At 40.3% G+C, this 20,784-nt stretch overlaps 2 protein-coding genes and 1 pseudogene across 6 annotated transcripts in view; all 3 read left to right on the plus strand.

Moving 5' to 3' along the window:
* Window positions 1–20,784, plus strand: part of Dusp19 (dual specificity phosphatase 19) — a 136,001-nt gene that overhangs the window by 12,122 nt on the left and 103,095 nt on the right. The window contains exon 4 of one of the 5 annotated variants that reach the window (XM_039104869.2): window positions 1–8,782. The exons of 3 other annotated variants lie outside the window; for them this stretch is intronic. In XM_039104869.2, the coding sequence (XP_038960797.1) occupies window positions 1–26 (26 nt within the window). In that variant the 3' untranslated portion in view covers window positions 27–8,782. Of the gene's footprint in view, window positions 8,783–20,784 lie in introns of those variants that run through there. One more of the 5 variants, NM_001107739.2, reaches the window with a different exon arrangement.
* LOC120102120 (small nucleolar RNA U3) lies at window positions 1,640–1,745 on the plus strand (annotated as a pseudogene).
* Nup35 (nucleoporin 35) overlaps window positions 8,497–20,784 on the plus strand; it is a 25,753-nt gene continuing 13,465 nt past the window's right edge. Inside the window, exons 1-4 of the mRNA NM_001004229.1 lie at window positions 8,497–8,564; window positions 11,826–11,996; window positions 13,404–13,531; window positions 15,644–15,698. Coding sequence (NP_001004229.1) covers window positions 8,525–8,564; window positions 11,826–11,996; window positions 13,404–13,531; window positions 15,644–15,698 — 394 coding nt within the window. The 5' untranslated portion in view covers window positions 8,497–8,524. The remainder of the gene's footprint in view (window positions 8,565–11,825; window positions 11,997–13,403; window positions 13,532–15,643; window positions 15,699–20,784) is intronic.

Raw genomic sequence — 20,784 nt, forward strand, 5'->3', positions numbered from 1 at the left:
GATGGCGTGGTTCTTGTCCACTGTAACGCAGGGGTTTCCAGGGCTGCTGCGGTTGTCATCGGCTTCCTCATGAGTTCTGAAGAACTTGCTTTCACCAATGCTTTGTCGTTGGTGAAAGAGGCAAGACCATCCATATGTCTGAATCCTGGCTTCATGGAACAACTCCGCACCTACCGAGTAGGCAAAGAGAGCAATGGAGGTGACCAAGTGCCCGCAGTGGCCACCGACCATGGTCCGTGATCTGTACTCTAGCTGAGGCAAACTACTTATGCATCTGCCTCTGCCCTCTCGCCTGTGTTTTGGACGGTAACTTGTAAAGCTTCCCTTTTCTGTTGTCTTTTACCAGTGGAAATGGAAGCTACTTTTGTCGACCGGAATTAATACATTTTTACATTTTACCTTTTCCTTGTTATTTCAATATCTGGTTAAGTGTTTCTTTGAGTTCTAAGAGAAAATAGCATATTATCAAGTAGATAATTAACTGATTTCTATAGGAGAAAGTTTAAACCTAAAACCCTCGTTGGAGTTAGAAAAACAAGCCATGAAGCCTTTTAATTTATTCTTCTTCTCTCACACACGCTTTCTGGACAGAGAACCTTTGAAGTGACGGACTTACTGAGTGAAGGTTTACCATTTCAAAGGGAAGTAAAATTTTTGAGAATATTTTTTTCTTTTTTTTTCCTTTTTTTTTCGGAGCTGGGGACCAAACTCAGGGCCTTGCGCATGCTAGGCAAGCGCTCTACCACTGAGCTAAATCCCCAAACCCGAGAATATTTTTAAGGTTAAAAATAATACTTTTATCTCCCCCCCGAGTACCAAAATCAAAAGGCTTATATAAACATTTATATAATGGTTATAAATTCATGTGACCTTTATAACTTCTTATGAAAACCTAATTTTCACTTTGACTTTTAAATTTGGTTCTATTATAAACATTTCTCTTGTATTCTTCAAGTGGTTGTGTAGATACTCTGATGATTTTATGATTTTTTAAAAATTAGGTGTTATCACTTATACTGTTTTTTTAACTTCAACTTTTTTATTAACCTTTTTTATTTACATTCCAAATGTTGCTCCCCCCCCCCCCCCGCCATCCCGGTTCCCCCTCCCAGAGTTGTTCACCCTATCTCTCTCCTCCCCTTTGCCTCTGAGAGGGTGCTCCACCCATCCACTCCCCCAGGCTTCGAGCTTTTTAACTTGGGTGCTAAGTGTTCTGTTTATGGGTCACCTGCCATACTTTTTTTGGTTTTCTTGGATCCTTAAAAACTGCCTTATAGTGAGAGACAGTTTTAAAAGATGTAATCTTAAGATTGATCTATTTTATATTTGAGTATTCTGCTGGAAAGCATTTTTTAGGAAAAAATTATGAACCTATAAAAAATTGTAAACATTGTTGGGTTGGGGATTTAGCTCAGTGGTAGAGCGCTTGCTTAGCAAGCGCAAGGCCCTGGGTTCGGTCCTCAGCTCCAAAAAAAATTGTAAACATTGTTAAGACGCTTAACATTATACACACACCATTTCCTAGAAGAACATGTTGAAGGGATTTTTTTCCTCTAATGTTTCCATTAACCAAATTGAATTATGTACATTATAAATTTGCTTCAAGGCTTTGAACTTGGGGGTTGCAAATCAAGTGGTAAAGACTATACTTTCTGGGATCATTTCTATAGTTCGTTACTAGTTTCTCTGACTGTGTAGAGCAAATCAAGTGGTAGAGTGTATGCTTAGTTTGCTAAAGGTCCTGACTTCCATCATCAGCAACAAACACACACACGCACACACACACACAGAATAAATCTTTTAAATTTTTATGTAAGTACATACTGCAAGTCTTAACTTTGTCTAGTTATGAGGGAATTTTTTTATGCCTTTTGAGTGACATTTGCGATAAGTTCTACAAGATAAGTGGGTGTTGACTGAAGGTGGGTGGGCTGTGGCAGATTTTTTAAAATTGAGTCAGTTATGTATGTAAAGGCCAAGGGCTGAGGAGGAGCACTGAATGCCAGAGAAATGGAAGTGCTGAGGTGGGGGAACAGTAAGCTGGAGGCCGTGAGATGCTGTCTATGAAGGTGGACTGTTGGCGTGTGTCAAGTGGGAGCTTGGCAGAGTTTTGGTATGCAAGTCTTTTGGATTAGTGAGAAGACTGAGAGTTTGTAATTGGGAATTTGCTTAGATTCTTTTGTTGTTATTGCTTATTTTCATTTTTATCTTGTGTATATAGGTTTTTTTTTTTGCCTGCATGTGTGTCTGTGCACCATGTGCATACAGTGTCCATGGAGGCCAGCAGAGGGCATTGGATTCTATGGGACTAGAATTTCAGGCAGCTGTGAGCTGCTACGTGGTTACAGAGACTTGAACCGAGGTCCTCTGGAAGATCAGCCGGTGCTCTTAACCATTGAACCATCTCTCCAGCTTTAGGAAATGGTGGCTCATTCATTTGAGACAGGGACTAATGTTTAACTGGTGGGTTCTGACTTGCTATCATGGCCATCAAGCCCGGTGTAGGTGGTTGTGCTGGGTTTCTTGCGTGCTTGGCAGGCACGCTACCAACTGAGCTTTATCCTTAATCTTCAGAATGTTCTTTTAATGGTTCAATCTGGCTGTGTTGCCTAGAGTGAATTAGGAAGAAAAGCAAGACCAGCAAGGAGGCTAGGTTCAGGTTTCTAGTGGCAAAACAGTAAAGATGGAAAGGAGTGGAAGCTACAGAGAGGGCTCAGTGCTTACACATACTCGCTGCTCTGACAGGGGTCCAGGGTTTGGTTTCCAGCACAATCATCAGGTAACGCACAACAGTGTGTAACTACAGCTCCAGTTCCAGGTTATATGACCAGTCTGTCTGCTGCAGGCAGACACACACACACACACACACACACACACACACACACACACACACACACTTGAAATAATAAAAATAAACCTTATAAAAAGGAAAGAAGCGAATACTTTGAAAAATATTTATAGAGTAGAACTTGCAAGCCTTGGCATTGAATTTTATTGAAAAGAGGAATTTTCAAAACTCAACCCAAGGTTTCCAGCTTTAATTATTAGAGAACTGGGCCTGGAGAGATGGCTCAGTGGTTAAGAGCACTGACTGCTCTTCCAGAGGTTCTGAGTTCAATTCCCAGCAACTACATAGTGGCTCACAACCATCCACAGTGGTATCTGATGCCCTCTTCTGGTGTGTCTGAGGACAGCTGCAGTGTACTCATATACCTAGAAAATAAATAAATCTTAAAAATAAATAGAGAACCGGTGGCGTCATTCTTTGAGGTAAGTATCCATTCCTAAGTTGGCTTTTTATATTTGACTTGAGGTATCCTTGAGATACCCAGGTCAAGCGAGTATGTCAAGAGGGTGACTTGGTGGTACATTCGGGCATTGGTATGAATTGGCAGCAGGAATGGATGGCATCACACAAGAAGAAGTTTAGAGTAAAACTAAAGGGACTAAAACTGGGCCTTGGAAAACAACCAAATTTAAAGGCTGGATGGAGAGTGGGCCAAGAAGAGAGATATGGCCAGGAGGGAAGAGAGCCACCAAACCATGTCAGAGGGACCAGGGAGGGCTTCAAAGTGCATGCAGAATAAGAGCAGACAGTGCTGAGACCTTCCATGTGATAAATACATACCGAAGATGTCCGGACTCAGCATCATGGAGGTTACTGTTGACTTGGAAAGTGAGTCTGGTGGAGTACGTGATGGAGAAGCCAGACTGGTGTCTTGGTTGCTATGCGGTTTGCTGTGTTACTGATGAGGCACTAACATACCTCTTGTGGGCTGAATAAGCCAATGTATTACACATAAGGTCGACTAAACTCCCTATGACTCAGATGAGGAAACTAAATCCTAGAGTTACCAATGCCCCATGATTATTAATTGCTCAAAGTCAAGAGTTACAACAGTCCTCCACAAAACACCTGTTGGCTAAATAAAGGTAATCAGGTAAAGAGTAATTGCTTCATTGATTTTTTTTTTTTACTAATAGTTTTCACATAAGTGGAGACAAAAGTGTATGACTTTTGAATATCTTTAGAATTTGGGCTTATTTAAAAGATGAGAGAAAATGTCAAACAAAATTATAGAAAATAGCATACTTATCACCACAATTCTTGTTTCCTGTCAGTCATCCTTTCTTCTCCCTCTTGAACACATGAACGAGTCCCCTCAGGGTAAATTCCAGATGTAACTCTGTCAAGAATGGAGACAACTCTCCCTCCCATGAAGTCTGTTTTGACTGTTAGAACTGCCTTTATCATAGCCAATTAAACCTAACTGGCATTTGAATACAAGATCAGGAAACAAAATTGCACAGGAAAGTTATTTAAGTTTGGAAATTACTCTTTGCTTCCAAAAAAAGCAAAAGGATCAGTTAGTTGGTAAAACAAAAACAAAAACAAAAAACCAAACAATAAAAAACTGAGCAGGCAAATCAGCCGAGCTCATGTTTCACTGAGGTCTGGCTGTGTCTTTTCTGTCAGTTGTTTCATATAATGAGACCAACAGCAGACCGCCATGTTTCTGTTCGTTCCTAAGTGTCCACTCAAGGGCACTTAGACATCAGCTTCTGTTGCTATTGTTTATAGAGCCTCAAAATCCAGCACCAACTGTGGGGTTTGTTGAGACCGTCCTTATGCCTCAAATCATAAAACTGTTCTGGAGAGCACTTGACCTCGGCCACTGTGAAGTCATGGAGTGCTTTATGTCTGAGTGAATGATGGCCCATGATGTGTGAGCTGCCAAAGGCGGAGTTGACAAGCACAGGCACGATGTTTCCTTCCTCCGTTCTCCGTCTGAAGACGACAAATCCCATCTTTTTCCTAAAGTCTTACAAAAGGTGGATATCTTTTTTCCTCGTTTTTGTTTTTTTTTATTTTAAAATTATTTTTAGTCCTATGTATGTGTGTGATAAGTGCATGTGAGTGCAAGTGCCACAGAGGGCAGAGGCCTCTGATCCCCCTGGAGCTGGAGTTATAGGTGGCCGTGAGCTGCCTGGTGTGGGTTCTGGGAATCGAACTCCAGTTCTTTGGAAGCGCAGTAGATGTTCTTAACCACTGAGCCATCTCTCCCACCCTCACTTTGATTTCTTTTTAAATTATGTTTTTACATAATTACAAAATAGACAGTTATCTTAAAAGCTTAATTTTTTATTTGTATATAAATATGTTCATAGAGATTTAATTAAGTTTTTGAACTTCGAGTATATGTGATATACAAAAATGTTTAACCACTGTATCAATTAAAGGTGAATAAATTTAGAGATATATCTGAAATTTCAAAACTTGATTTTAGAAGCTAGTTCTTGTATATCCAGCCTTGAATTAATTTTCAAGTTGAATTCTTTGTAGTCCCAGTTTCTCACCTGCACTGTTTGCTGTACTGTTAAATGACAGGCTGGTGGGCAAGAACCCTGAATTGGTCTGGATTGAACATTTCCTGTAATTTTTCATAACTAGAGCAGTACTGTTGTGTTGCTTAGACATGAACACCATGCTTTGAAGAAAGAGTTTTCCATCTAAGCTTGAAAATCTAGTGCAAAGCAGTGTTGAGATCTCATATTCTGGGTAAACTAGTAATTCAGAATAGATATGAAGGAAGTCTATGTGACATTTCATTCAACAGGTTCAGAGGAGAAAATAGAAAGACAAACATTGTAATTAAGATGCAAATCTAAGCCCGGAGTCCGTGGTGGCACACATCTTTAATCCCACCACTCCAGAGGCAGAGACAGGCAGATCACTTTGAGTTGGAAGCTAGCCTGGTCTACAGAGGGAGTTCCTGACAGCTGAGGCTATACAGAGAAACCTCATCTCTAAAAGCCCAAAAATGTAAAAGCCCAAAATCCCCAAATCCCAAAACCAAACCAAAGCAAACCAAACCAAAGCAAACCAAACCAAACGAACATCTCCAAGAGTGACAAGAAGGATAAAAAACTGAACAAATGTTTTTCATACAAGATAATCCAAGTTTTGAAACTCTCATTACATAAAAAACACGTCTTTGTTTATGATAATAATAAGCGCTTCTGATAGAACTAAAGTACAGGGCTTATGACTGAAAAATCTTGGGCTGGAGACACACTCAGATGTTAAGAGCACCTGCTGTTCTTTCAGAGTCCTTGAGTTCAATTCCCAGCAACCACGTAGTGGCTCCTGATCATTTCTAATGAGATCTGGTGCCCTCTTCTGGCCTGAAGGCATACAAGCAGGCAGAACACTGTATACATAATAAATCTTTAAAAGAAAAAATTCAAATATGCAAAATTGCATCAAATAAGTTATATTAGATAATTATTCTTTGTCCAGTATTTGTTTTAACTTGTAATTAATTTTTCATATGTTTACTGACAAAATGAAAATAAGAAAGAAAAGAAAATGGCTCCTCTTCTCAAAAACATATACAAGTGTTTTTACAGATGTGACTTTTGACCTAATTACCTCAAACGGGTTATTTGGGTTGAAAGTGGGCCCTAAGAACCATTAGAAAGGAGGCAGAGGACATGTGCCACTATGGTGGTGTTAGTCACATGATAATAGAAGCTTTAGGAAGAAGTGGGGGGGAGAGGGAGGTGGAGAAAGAGAGAGAATACGCTAGGCCTCTGACTTTGACTGGACAGGAGTGGTGCTATCAGCCGAATGACAAGTATAGTTGGTTGCTGGAGAGATGGCTCAGTGGTTAAGAGCACTGACTGCTCTTCCAGAGGTCCTGAGTTCAATTCCCTGTAATGGGATCCGATGCCCTCTTCTGGTGTGTCTGGAGACAGTGAGAGTATGCCCTCATACATGAAATAAATAAATCTTAAAAACAAACAAACAAACAAACAAAAATAACAAGTATAGTTTTCAGAAAGTGGAAGGAAACACATGTTCCTCTTGTGTCTCCAAAGAAACCAGTCCCATTGCTGCCTTGATAGGAACCCTTTAAAACATAGTTTGGATTTCTGGCCTCAAAAAAAATTTTTTTTGTGATGCTTTAAGTTACCAATTACTTGGTGATCCAACACAAACTTAATGTGCTTTTGTGTTAAACATTCATATAGATAAGATCAACACGTGCATCTTCTGGTATGTGCAACTCACACTCATATTAAATATTTATTCATTCATCCTTGGGGGGGCGCTCTATGTGGCTCTCTCTCCCCTGGAACTCACTATGTACAGACCAGGATGAGTTTGAACTTGCAGAGATCCACTTGCCTCTGCTTCCTGAGTGCTGGGATTAAAGGTACATAGCATTGCACTCAGCACATTTTTTTTCCTTAAAGTAAACTGAACTTGTAAATGGTTCTAAAATTTTAACTCTGGCTGGGTGGTGGTGGTACACACCTTTAATTCCAGCACTCTGGAGGCAGAGTCAGGGAGGCCAGCCTGGTGTACTAGTGAGTTCCAGGATAGCCAGGACTATGGGGAGAAAACAGGTCTCGACAAAAACCAAACCAAACCAAACAAAATAAAATTGATTTCTTGGAATCTGTCCTTTAATTTGGAATCATTATTGAGACGAGGTGACAGGCAGATCTGACCTGATGGCAGTGTTGCGGTATGGCCTGTCCAGGAAGAAACTGCTATCTCCCAATCATTACTGACACTTTCCCAAGAGTGGTCAAGCTTGTGTAACAATTTATACCTGACTCCCTTGTGGTAACTAATAAATTTAATACAGTATCAGGCTTAAGGCTATTGACTTTTGCCTTTTAACTTAATATAATTCAATTGAAATAGAATTCTCTGTGTAACCCTGGCTGTCTTGGAACACCCCCCCCCCCCCGTAGACCTTGCTGGCCTTGAACTCAGATGCCTGCCTCTGCATCCCAAGTGTTCTGATTAAAGGTGTGTGCCCCACTACCCAGCCAAAACTAAATGTATTTTAACACACATAAAGTACATGCATGGACTCTAAGGAAAGATAGCAGAGTGAAGATGTCATAGCAGAGTGAAGCACAGGGATGTCATGGGCAGAATGGCATGTGGCGCCTGGGTTTTTTAATCCTTTTTTAAAAAATCAATTTAAATTTATATTTATTTGATGTAATAAACCTTGATTATGCTTTAATGTAAAATTACTCTCACATAACACCATTTAAAAGAAATGACATATAGATGATGGAAAAAATACTTTGTGAAACAAACGTCCTATATCAAGTGCAGGAATCAAGTTGAAAAGGAATATATGGTTTCATTAAACCTACTTTAACAGGTTAGGGAAGTCGATGCAAAAATCGCACTAATTATCAAGAGAGCAAGGGAATCTCTTTGTATGAAGCATAAACAACATTTCAGGAGGCTTGCCATTTTTAGAACCAGAGATCCCACGTTGTTCCCCGCATCTTCATAAAATGTTCCTTAGAATCCCAGATAGGGTATAGAAGTTTGCCCTCTTCCAAAATGGCTGAAACGCCTACACCCTCCGCAAAGAGCATGGTCGGAAGTTACGCAACCCATAAGGCCGCGCGGCTCTTACGGTAAGAAGAGTTTCCGCCATTTTTGAAAACTGGGAAGATCCTTGCTGGAGTGGTGGCGGCCGTTGCGATGGCAGCGTTTGCGGTGGATCCCCAGGCGCCCACGCTGGGTGAGTGAACCGCGGCCTCTCCCGTGGCACAATTAGTGCGCTGTGGACCTGGAGGCGACCGCCACACGCTACGGAGGGAGCGGGGGCTGGGCACTGTGGCCGATGACATCTGGGCGGCAGTAGCCGGGATCCCTGCACTGCGCTCGGCTCTACTGTGGTCACCTGCCCCGTTCCCCGAAAGCGACCACGAGGATGGGCGGTGAACCTCTGGTCGCAGTGGTATCAGCTGCCGCGGGGCTACCTAAGTTTCTAGGTCCTGTTTTAACGTCACAAAAGAAATTTGTATATGAATGTATGACCTAGAATCAACCTGGCTCCTTCCACATCCTCCGCCCTTTACTTTGGAACGCAGCTCCATTGGGCTACTGTTGATTATAAATATTCATATCCATTATTGGGGAAACGTTCCGAGTATGCCGTATTTGGTAAAAACAAATTAACGTGTTGACACTCCCCACTCCCGCTAAGTTTTGTGAGTAATGACAACGGTCATATTCTACAACAGAAAACAAAATAACCTGTCTACAGTTTCATAGACGTACCGTAGTATTAGTTTATAACTCTCTGAGCTGGTTAAAGAGAGCAAGCATTGTATATATTGTGCAGGATTAACTTTGTAGCTCCAAGTGGCATGTAATGTTTGCCACCTTTTGGGTAAAAGTTGTTTTAAGAATAGCGTAACTTTGCTGGGCGGTTGTGGTGCACTTGGGAGGCAGCGGTAGGCAGATCTCTTGCATTCAAGGCTAGCCTGGTCTACAGAGTTCCTACCAAGAAACCTTGTATCCAAAACAAAACAAGAAGCCAAAAACAATAGGGAAAAAAGAATAATGTAACTTAATTTTTTTTAGTGCATTATAAAAACAGAACAAATAATGTTAATGATGTAGATACACTGTGGCATTAAAACTTGTTTTCAGGTTTTTGTTCTTATATTATTTAGAGATCAGGACATTTCATTAGCAGTTCTAGGTTTTTCTGTTCAACAATAACATTTTGGAGAGCATATTTTCCGGTGTAATAAATGTGAACAAACACATTCTTGTATATTACCTAGCGTAGAATTGACATTGTCTGACATTTACTGTTCAGAGTCACGTGTTGCACATTTTTCAGTTCTGACATCCTCTCAACACCTTACCAGCACACTGCTCTCTGAGTAGGACAGTGCAGGACTTACTACTTAGGGGCAGAGATTGAGAAATGGAATTTCAGACATGCAGGATGCAGTCATTAAGCCTTTATGTTCAATCATGAAGGGATGGTTAGTGACAGTCTGGCTTCCTACTTTATTACTGTGTATTTAGGTGACCTATTTTTTCTTGACCTAATTAGATTTTTATATAATGTGCAAGTGTATGGATGTGTTATATGTCCTGGGGACTGAATTTAGGCTTAATAGCAAGGACTTTGACCCACTGAACCACCTCACCAGGCCTTGACCTAACTCTTATACCTGTCATAACTTCCCCCTTTGTAGATGGTAGTTTGTGGTGTTATCAAAAGCCTTATATTTTGTTACTGGTCTTTTCTAAATATCTATTTAGGATCTGCTTTTGTTGAGACTTCTGGTTTGAGTTTAACTTTCTTTTGAGATATGTAGTAGCACTATGTAACATAACATGCTTTACAAAAGCATTACAATATTTACACCTTAGTGTGTGTGTATGTATGTGTATGTGTATATATGTATATATGGATGTATATATATATCCATATATCTATGGATGGAGGGTGTGAGGGTGTGAGTTTCAAGACAGGATTTCTCTGTATAGCCCCTGGCTGTCTAGAACTCACTCTGTAGACCAGGCTGACCTTGAACTTACAGAGACCTGCCTATCTCTGCCTCCCTAGTCCTGGGATTAAAGGCCACCAGCATCCAGCCTTACACCTTTTTTGATACTTGTTTTATCTTTCCGAATTATTTTGTTTTTTCTTCCCTCTTTTTTTTTTTTTTTAAGATTTATTTATTATATATGAGTACACAGTCGCTGCCTTCAGACACACCAGATGAAGGCATCGGATCTCATTACAGATGGTTGTGAGCCACCATGTGGTTGCTGGGATTTGAACTAGGACTTCTGGAAGAGCAGTCAGTGCTCTTAACCACTAAGCCATCTCTCCATCACCTTCTTCTCTCTTTTTAAACTTAAACGGTTAATATCCAGATCTACAATAATGGAAAAAGAGGAAGGATAAGTTATTGAAAGCTTTTGAAGATCAGAGAACAAATATTTAGGCTATTTAGAGGTTAAGCAGTAGTTAGCAAAAACCACACAACTCTCATGCCAAACATCAGACTTCTCTGAATACAGTAAATCATACAGAGGCTTACTACCTAAGCCAGAAAATTAAATGTTCATCAGAGAAATGCAAATTCTTTATTATCATTTTACCAAGGTTTTGTACCATAAGATGCTGGTAGACATTAAGTACTTACTAAATATTAGCTATCAGGTTAAATGCTATGCTTGCTATATAATAATAAAAGCTGTGTGCATTCTACCCTGAATGCTCATTTTTCTAAGAGAGCCTGAATCCACTTATCTATGTGGCCTGTGCTTTTCTTCCTGCTTAATTTTACTGTGTAATTCAGTTATAGTTTTCTTATCCTCAAAATGGGAATAATCATATCTGCCACTTGAGGTTAACTTTTTAGAACTATATATATATATTTTAATATGTGCTTGGATGTTTTGCTTGCATTAATGTCCTGTACTACATGGGTGCCTGGTGTCTCAGGAAGCCAAAAGAGGGCATCAGATCTCATGGAACTGGAGTTTTGTAAGCCACCGTTTGGGCACTGGGGATTTAATCTATGCCCTGGGACAGCAGCCAGTGCTTGTTAACTACTAAGGCATCTCTTCAACCCTAGATTCAAATGTTGAATTGATGGTTATAAAATATTAATTCTTTCTTCAGATTGGTTTTATGTTAGGAAAACTTTTGTTGATTACAGTTTTCCAAATGTTTTAACCTTGTGGGCGTACCTTTGTGTAGGAGCCTGTGTAACATGAGCAAAAAGTCCTGGACTGGATCTCTAGCATCGTAAACAAATGGGAGAAAGGTTAATATTGTAAATACAAGATCATTTTATATTTTGGAAAGAATTCTTAACAGCTTTTAAAATAAATTCAACGAAAGGTCATAGTATTTAAGTTTTATTGGTTAAATTATTCAACTTTTATCACAAATTGCTATATCTCGTTTGGGAAGGTCTATAATGGAAATGGCTTTATTTTATTCCACTTTTGATTAATTTAGGATCTGAACCGATGATGTTGGGTTCACCTACATCTCCAAAGCCAGGCGCTAATGCCCAGTTCTTACCTGGATTTTTAATGGGGGACCTACCAGCTCCAGTGACTCCACAACCTCGATCAATTAGCGGCCCTTCAGTAGGAGTAATGGAAATGAGGTCACCTTTACTTGCAGGTGGGTTAACTGCTTATGGTGGTATTATGGTATATTGGTATGCATAGTAGAATTTCAGAGAAGTAATGGTATAACACTCTCCCTCACCAACACATTGGTTTTTAAATACTTTTATTATAAAGTTATACCTTAGCCCAGCCTGGTGGTGAACCCCTATAATCCAGCACTTAGGTTGATATAGGAGAATTGTGAGTTCAAGGCTTGCCTGGGCCACACAGGGTATTTCAGCATGCTGGGGATATAGGGTAAGACCCTCTCTAAAGAGCCTTACATATAACGAGGCATGGTGGTGGAAGTCTATAATCCATCATCTAGAAAGTAAAGGCAGGCGGATTGGGAGTTCAAGCACATTCTTTTCCTCATTGTGATTCTTGGAGGTCAGCTTGGGCCATAGGAGACCTGTCTCAAAATAATCAAATACAAACCAATAAGGAACTACCAGAAACCCCACAAGAAACGAAGCTATACTTTTTTCTTTCAGGCTTTTGATTAAGTGTTAAGCCACACTGTATGCTAACTAACCCTTTTATATTTCTCCCATTAAAAATCAGTTTGATAGGTTAGAAGAGCTCTATTTTTCAAGGAAAAAAAATTGTATTTCAGAAGAAGAACCTGAAGCTAAATAGCTGGACAAACTTGTTCCTTAGTGGCAACACGATGCTAACCGCAGGTCAGCATTGCTCTCTAGTCTGCACTTGGAGTAGACGGCTATTGAAGCTGTTCAGTGTCAGCAAAGGCCTGGGCTGTTTCATTGTTTAGCATTGCTTATGTGACAAAAGTTAGTCCTTTTTCTCTGTTAAATAGGATCTATTTAATTTTGATAGTCAAATTCCATACTGGGGTGATTTAAATTATTCAGGTAAATTTATAGTGAAGTTGTTTCAAGGACCTATTTTGAAGGAACAAATGGGATTATATTTTCTTTTGAGACAGGGTTTTGATATGCTATTCTTCCTGGCTTTGACTTTGTTATATATAATCCAGGTGATCAGCCAACTCAGCCTCCTGGGTAGTTAGGACCAAGGGCATAAATTGTGTGTGGCCCTGAGATTGATCACATTGGGTATTGAATGTTAAGCATATAGTAGAAAAAGCAATCTTACAGGTGTTTTTTAAAAACTAAAATTTCCAATAGTGGTTTATTCCGAAACCTTTCATTCAGAGTGCATTCTGCAGCTCACCCACATTGTGATGTCACTTGGGAGCTTGTCAGAGGAGTAGTGACAGGTTCCACTTGTACCATTTGAATCAGAGCCTGACTTCAAACAAGAGCCTCAGGTGACTGTTAAACATTAAAGTTTGAATGTCTGTAGGAAACAAGTTATTTCAAAACCACAGACTAAATAGACGTTGCAAGAGAGATAACAGTTACTTTGTTTCTTACCTGACTGTTTTTGTATGTTGTAGGGGGCTCACCACCACAGCCAGTTGTACCTGCTCATAAAGATAAAAGTGGGGCTCCACCTGTTAGAAGTATCTATGATGACATTTCCAGCCCAGGACTTGGATCAACACCTCTGCCTTCAAGAAGACAGGTGATAAAAAAATGAATTCCCATGCTCTATAGGTAGTAGCCATTTTGTGGTTTTGTGTGGTTACACAGTGAGGTCAGTGATTAGAAAGTTTCTCCTAATACTAATTCTGAAGTAACCATGAACACAGAGTAAGCATTGAGTACACATGTACTCTTGGTTAACATGAAATGTATGTAAGATGTCATGATCCTGAGGTGGGCATGGTGGCCACACCTACAGTCCCAGTACCAGGCAGGCTATGCAAGGCAGGCAAGAGCATGAAGACTTTGAAGCTGGCCTCTTCTGTATAGCAAGATCCTCTATTAGCCAAAAAAGAAAATGGTGCTAGACTATAGATTGTTTTTTCATGTAAGTAGTTCTATGGAATGTCTATGTTCCCAACCTGATTATTGTAAATGTAGAGTATAGTTAGTTTTTAAACCATTCCACTTGTTTAGGTATAAGATTTGTGTATTTTTTTCTGGAAAAAAGAAAGTGAAAATTCAGTATTATATTTGGAGGTTGAATGTTTAATAACGATTTGAGTGCTTTGTTGTCGATGGTTTTGAGACGGCATGTCACCATATAGTTCTGGCTGGCCTGGAATTTTCACAGATCTCTGTTTCTGCCTCCCATGTGCTGGAATTAAAGGTATGTGCCACCATGCCTGGTTTGGGAGCTTTGTTTTATTATTTTTTTTATTTATATAAGACCAATATTCTGTTACTAAAGTGGCTGCTTCCCGAAAATTGATGAGCTGACCATTTAGTGTGCGTCAGTCAGTGTGTGATGATTCGGTACCGGAGTGATGCCATGCCTGGTTTGCATAGGTAACATTGTTAATGGGCAGTGCTTTTGTAAGTTCACCACATCCAGAGCATCCTGAATAGAGGTCATTCTGAAGGTTAAGTAAAATCTGATGTGCAGCTAAGTATGAGAACCACTGGCTTCTGATTCATGACCATTGTCATTATTCTGAGGCATGAAAAGAACTAGCATTAGTTACTAACTTATTTAAAATGTTGACAAGTCTTGTAGATACCAATGTTTTTCACTTTGAAGTATGAACATTATTAGTAGATGAGGGCCAAAATTAGTTATGCCCCAAAGATACCATTCTTAGCTCTGGTTTGGATCAGATAGTTGGATAGTGGATGGTGGGGTTTTTGTTTCTTTTGTTCTGTTTATAGGAGAATTTAAAACAGATTTATTTTTATTTGTGAGTGTATATCTCTTTGTGGATATGTGCTACTGTGTGGGTGCCCTGGGACATCAAAAAGATTCCCTTGGGCTGGTTTTAGAAGCCTCTGCAAGCTGTCTGTCAGGACTGAACTCAGGACTTCTGGAAGAGCAGCAAGTGCTTTTAATATCTGAGTGATCTCTCCAGCTTTTATTAATGGACTTCTAACTCTAAAATATTTTCTTATCTAGAGATCCTTAATATTTTCTTCTTGGTAATATTTTACTGAGTGTTAAATATAAGTTCTCTTTTGTTGTCATTTGAATGTGTTCTGTTTTATAGCTTGTTTAAAATTGCATTATTTTTCTCTTTTTCTGTGTGAATTTGATGAAATTATCATTATATCCATTAGTTTGAGTATTGTTCATTGGGAAATAAGACCAAAGAGCTACTATGTTACTATTATTAATTCTTAATAAAAGTTTTTCTTTATGCAATGTAACTTAAGTTAGGTTTTATTTATTTCATGTGTGTATGGGGTGTGGGCACACAAGTGCTGAGATGCCCTGTGGAGGCACAGGATAGCCTGTAGGCATAGGCCCTCTCTTCTACCATGCGGACTCTGGGCATTGAACTCAGCTGTTATGGTTGGCAGCAAGAGCACTTAACCCTGAGCCTTCCCACCAGCCTCAGCTCAGCAGCCTCAGATTTTCTATTTTAAAATATATACTAAAGAAGACAAAGGAAATTTGATCTTGCCGTATTTTAGGTTAATACTGCTTAAGATAAAGAGTGCTGCTCCACCTTTGGAAGTGTGAGCTGATAGAGACAGCTCTAGTCAGTACACTGTAGGAGGTCAGTTATCTATTGGAAGCTTATCTGCTGAAGTTTGGTGAGTACTGTGTGTGTGCACGGTTAGAACTTGGTTTTAACTTTGCACTCTCTTCATGTAGGCAAACATTTCCGTGTTGCAGAGTCCTCTTGTTGGAGTTACAACTCCTGTGACTGGTGAGTCCTCTTACTCAGCCTCTGTTTTCTGCTCTGACGTTCACCAACACTTTCACTCTTTAAATTTGGAGGGTGTTTGAAATGTCAGTAATCTTTAGGAAGGCAATGCTTTATATAGATTGCTTTGTGAATTTACAGATAGGACAGTCTACCAAAGTATTAAAGAATTAAAAAATGCATACTTAATAGATTTTTTTAAGTAGTTCTTGAATTATTAAAAACTGTATAAAATAAAGAGTTGCCACAAGTGGGAAGAAGACTCAGATCAAACAGTATAGGTATTTTAAAGGGTATTGACACTGAGCTGTAAGCCTAACAGTCACTGCGTTTATAAGCCCTGGTTTGCCTTTAACAGCATTCTCGTCACTCTTCAGTGTCATCCTCAGGACATGGTCCTTTATACACTGTACCTTTCCCACTGAATGTATTCAGCTGCTCAGACTAGACAATCTTCACATAGACAGCATTGGTCACAGGATTTATATTTATAAACAAATAAGCAGATTAGGAATCTCATTAGAAACCAATACATTCTGTAGAGGAGAGAGTATGGGGTAGAAGGGACTTAAAGGGTTTTTTGCGTTTTTTGGGAAGGCTGGGCCAAAGTGTTGCTAATAAGTAGCTCAGGCTGGTCTCCTAACTCCAGTCCTCCTGTCTCAGCCTCTCGGGAGTTAGGATGATAGCTGTGCTGTCTCCTCTGGCTAGGCTTGGTTTTCTACATGTCATTGAGTCCTATGCTAGAGCTGTTGCTCTTTTAGTAGTTGCCATACACTGGGTGTGGCTTAAGCCGGGCTGTGTATTGTGCTGCCATTCTCATTGACCATTCTTTGTTTTGAGACAGTCTCACTATGAGGCTTTGACTGTCATGGAACTTGCCATGTAGATTAGGCTGGCCTCAAATTCACAGAGATCTGTTTCTGTCTCCCAAGTGATGGGGTTACAGGTGTGCACCACACTGAGCATTCTTGTAGTTATATCTAAATTCATTTATTTATTTAGTAGCTCTGTGAATATATTGCCCTCCTGAATCTGTTAAGAATCCAGATAATAGCAGACTCAATCCCACCTGTAACTATAATCCCTTTTTGCCAAATGCTACAGAATAGTCTCCATATTCAGGAGGTTAGGTTATGAACATCACTGGCGGGCATTATTTTACCTGTTCACAGGTAGAAAAAATAAAATTTTGTTCCAAAACCTGAAGTGAGGGTGGTAAGGAAATAATGTTCTAGACAGAAGGAAAGCGAGCAGCTCCTGATTCTGAGAGCCTTTCACATAAACTATCAAAACTTAGACTCATTTGGTAAACTTCAAGTTTATATCCAATCCGTCTGAGGGTATCAAATCTGAATATCTGTCCTCACACTCTAGGAGCCTAGGGAACAGAACACCACCACTCTCTCCCTGTAAGGAAGTTTCTGTTCCTATGATGCCTGTTTCTCTTTTTATAAAATGGCCAGCTTCAAGCACTTTTTTGTTGTTTGTTTTGTTTTAGGCTGAGAACATCATTCTCTTGGCAGTTTGTTGTTTCAGAATAGTGAACAACTGTCATCCTAGGATTTGCCTTCATTTCCTGTGTTGAGCTTGTTTTTTATAATTGTTTTTCTCCCATTTTCTTTATTCTTTGTATTTTTAGCAAAGCACTCATTTGAGTAGTTTTATCATAAAGGTTGCAGGATAAGTAAAACTCAAAACTCGGGGTGGAATTGCTTCTTTTTAATCCTATATGAGATTGAAATTTCAGAGACAAAGTTCCTTGATCTTCTATTTTCTAGTGTTCTGTGGAAGTTATTTGCCATGATGATTCGTGGCTGTTGAGAGAAAAAAAAATCATGTTCTCTCCATGGTTTCTGTTCTCAGTTTCATAGTGTGCTTTGGTGTGGGGTTTTCTTCTATTTCCCTGGGGTATATTAATAGAGTCCATAAGGCATAGCCTTAGTTCTGAGGAACTCGTGTATGGATCTTGGATGCTTCTTTGCTTTCTTTTGCCTTCTGTCTTTGGGGAACTCCTTTTGTTTGGATTTGGATCCCTTGAAGGTTTGAAATTTTGGTTTTTTCCTCTCTGTTACCATTCACTTTTGTATGCTACCTTCTCAGAGACTTCCTCCTCAATGGGTCTTTCTTTTCTGGGCATCTTCATTTCTACTTTTGTTCTTTGAATGAAGCTAGAAAAATCTAGCATCCTGTTCTCTTTGAACGATGTCTCACCAGCGGAGGTTAATAGTACTCTTACATTCTGTTCCTTTCTAGTTTTTTATACTTATTTTGTCATTGTTGATTAAAGCGTAATTATTGAACATGACACTAAAAAGCTAGCAGCATGGAATCTTTTACATTGGCAGGGGTTGGAATTGAGGTCCAGACTAATAGAAACTCTCTTACTTTCTTACTGTACTGCACTGTAAGAGAATTGGGTAATATACCAAATATTTTGGGAAGAGACACAAGGAGGGTAATTTTAGCCTATGTATTTTTTGCCCCTGCCTTCTAGTTTTTTTTCTTAAAGAAGTCTTAGTGGACTTTTAATCAGTCTTACCTGGCTGGTATTCTGACAGACAGGCAAATTCATTTTCAGTATGCAGATTTTCACTTTACCCTCTTGTCATTTTCACATACCCTCTTGTCTCTTCTATGAGTGGGCTCATTGGTTTTTGAAGTGTTTAGCTTCCATTTCTTGAGAGAAAAAGATCCTTGGTTTCATGGGGTTGGGATCCAGGGTCTTTTGGGAAGAGGCAACTTCATTTGAGAAAATGCCTCCATCAAATTGGTCTGTAGGAAAGTCTGTGGGGCATTTTCTTGATTCAGTGATTCATCTGGGAGGGTCCAGCTCATAGTGTGCAGTGCCACTCTTTAGCAGGCAGTCCCACGCTATATAGGAAAGCTGGCCTGTCCTGCGCCCAATGTCCCGCCAGCAAGAACGATGCGCGGCAACAGCTTCTTCTGCGAGCAAGCCTTTACTGTGTTACAGCTCTTCTTAGTGTTACAGCTCTTCTTAGTGTTACAGCTCTTCTGAACAGGGACCCCGAGCAGCAAAATCGCTCGGCTTATATAGACAACAGTATGCTAATTATCTCTCAGGGATTGGTGGGGCTTGGATCACCCCACTACTTGTCCTCCAGGGATTGGCGGAGAATGAATCACCTCATTAGCATATTAACGGTCAACTAACACCTGGTGCATAAACCGTACATGTGCAGTACCGCTGTTCACCAGTAGAGGGAGCCCTAGCAAGGGGACAAGCCTGCACATGCGCAGTAAGTCATTTATATCCAGACAAGGCTGGATGTAGGCGCCATCTTTGTTTCGCCGCGCCGCTCTCTACATCTCCCCCTTTTTTGTTTAATAAAATGACTGGTCTAGATCTGGGTGTCATGTCAATCTTGTCATTGCTCCTGTCTTAGGTCGTTCTCATCCAAACTCGGCCTTACCCGTCATAGAGTTACCCTATCGCCACCGGGCCCCGTGTCTTTTTTTTTTTTTTTTCTCGGAGCTGGGGACCGAACCCAGGGCCTTGTGCTTCCTAGGCAAGCGCTCTACCACTGAGCTAAATCCCCAACCCCAGCGGGCCCCGTGTCTTAGGTTGGTCCGAGTTCGAGGAAAGTTGCCCGTCCCTGGATACAATGACTCCACATGACTGTGATAAAAATGATCTAGGGCGAACTCTTGATCTTTCAAAGAGGCCAGCCATATGTTGGGAGAAGTACCCTTTTTAATGGTGGTCATAGCCTGGTAAACAACCACTTTGTGTCTGGCATGTTCTCTTTTTAAACGGCCAATAAGCCAGAGACCTACTCCGCATCCCAGGAGGACAATAGCTCCCCGGGACAAACATGCCCGCCCACTCCTTGAAAAGGGAGAAAGCATTGGTAATCCATGAGGTAAAGTCTTCAACTGTGATGGGGTCCAGCCTAGTGCTGTTGAGGACAGCAATCTGCATCAGCAATTGTCTTGATAGTTGCTCTGCTTTCATGGACCAGTTTCCTTTCAGATAATTCAAGATTTCTTTGTTCTGTTGAAAATTCTGAGAAAAGTTAGCTCGCAAAAGAATAATGCATAAACCTCGAAGGGAGGAAACACAAGACAGCTGTGTCATATGATACAGTGCTTCAATTGTTCTTGAACTAAATCTATCCTTTGATTGGCTAATAGAAGGCCAGATGCCAAATGGGTATTAAATCCTTCTTGTATCTCTAGCGCTACTGCAGTTCTTTATACAATCTGATTGACAGTCTCAGCCGTCTGTATTTGATTGGTCATAGTGATTGCAGCTGTGGTAGCTGCGGCAGCAGACAGCACAATGGCTGAAATTATGGCTGCCGTAATTCCAAAATCTCTTTTGGCTCTCAGCAAATTAAGAATAGGAAAGCTATCTGGGTTTGCCTCCACTGGGATTGGCACAAAGGAGGGAATCTTAACCATCACTGCGGTGTCATTGGTGCCATCCCAGCATTCAGCTAAATAGCAGACTACATCAGAGCTATTACAATTTAAAGCACCACTGCTTACATTAGTGCTTATCAGAAAAAAGGTGATCTAGCACATACTGAAGTACTAGTGGCAGTATTATTTACCAAGAGGTTATTATATTGAATATTGATCAACCTGGTATCACCTTTTTCTGGTAGCTGAAACATTATACAGCACGAAGTTCTCTCCCATCAACCTAGCAAAGGGGGTCAGGGATGTATATAACCCTTGCTCATTGGACAGCACCCATAGAAACCAAGGCCAGAGATTATGCTTGCCAGTCTTATTCTCAAAACAGTAGAATTGCTATGAACTGGCATGGGTACTGGCCAGGATCTGGCAATAGCCCACAGGGTGAGCGAATTAACCTGTATTACCATTCCCAGTAGTAATAGTAGGGTTCGTAGTCTCATCTCCAGGAAGAGCAGACGACAATCTTAGAGTCAAACGCTCAGGTACCCAAATTGGATTTTCTTGATTCTGCGGAAAAACACAAATCGCTCCCCTAGATCTCGAAATCACGGGATCTGGGCCACGCCATTCATCAGTTAAGACATCCTTCCACTTTACTTCTGCATTAGTTATAGGTGTAGTAGCAGCATGGCGATCTGCAGCAGAG

The sequence above is a fragment of the Rattus norvegicus genome, chromosome 3 (genome assembly GCF_036323735.1).
Source record: "Rattus norvegicus strain BN/NHsdMcwi chromosome 3, GRCr8, whole genome shotgun sequence".
NCBI lineage: Eukaryota > Metazoa > Chordata > Mammalia > Rodentia > Muridae > Rattus > Rattus norvegicus.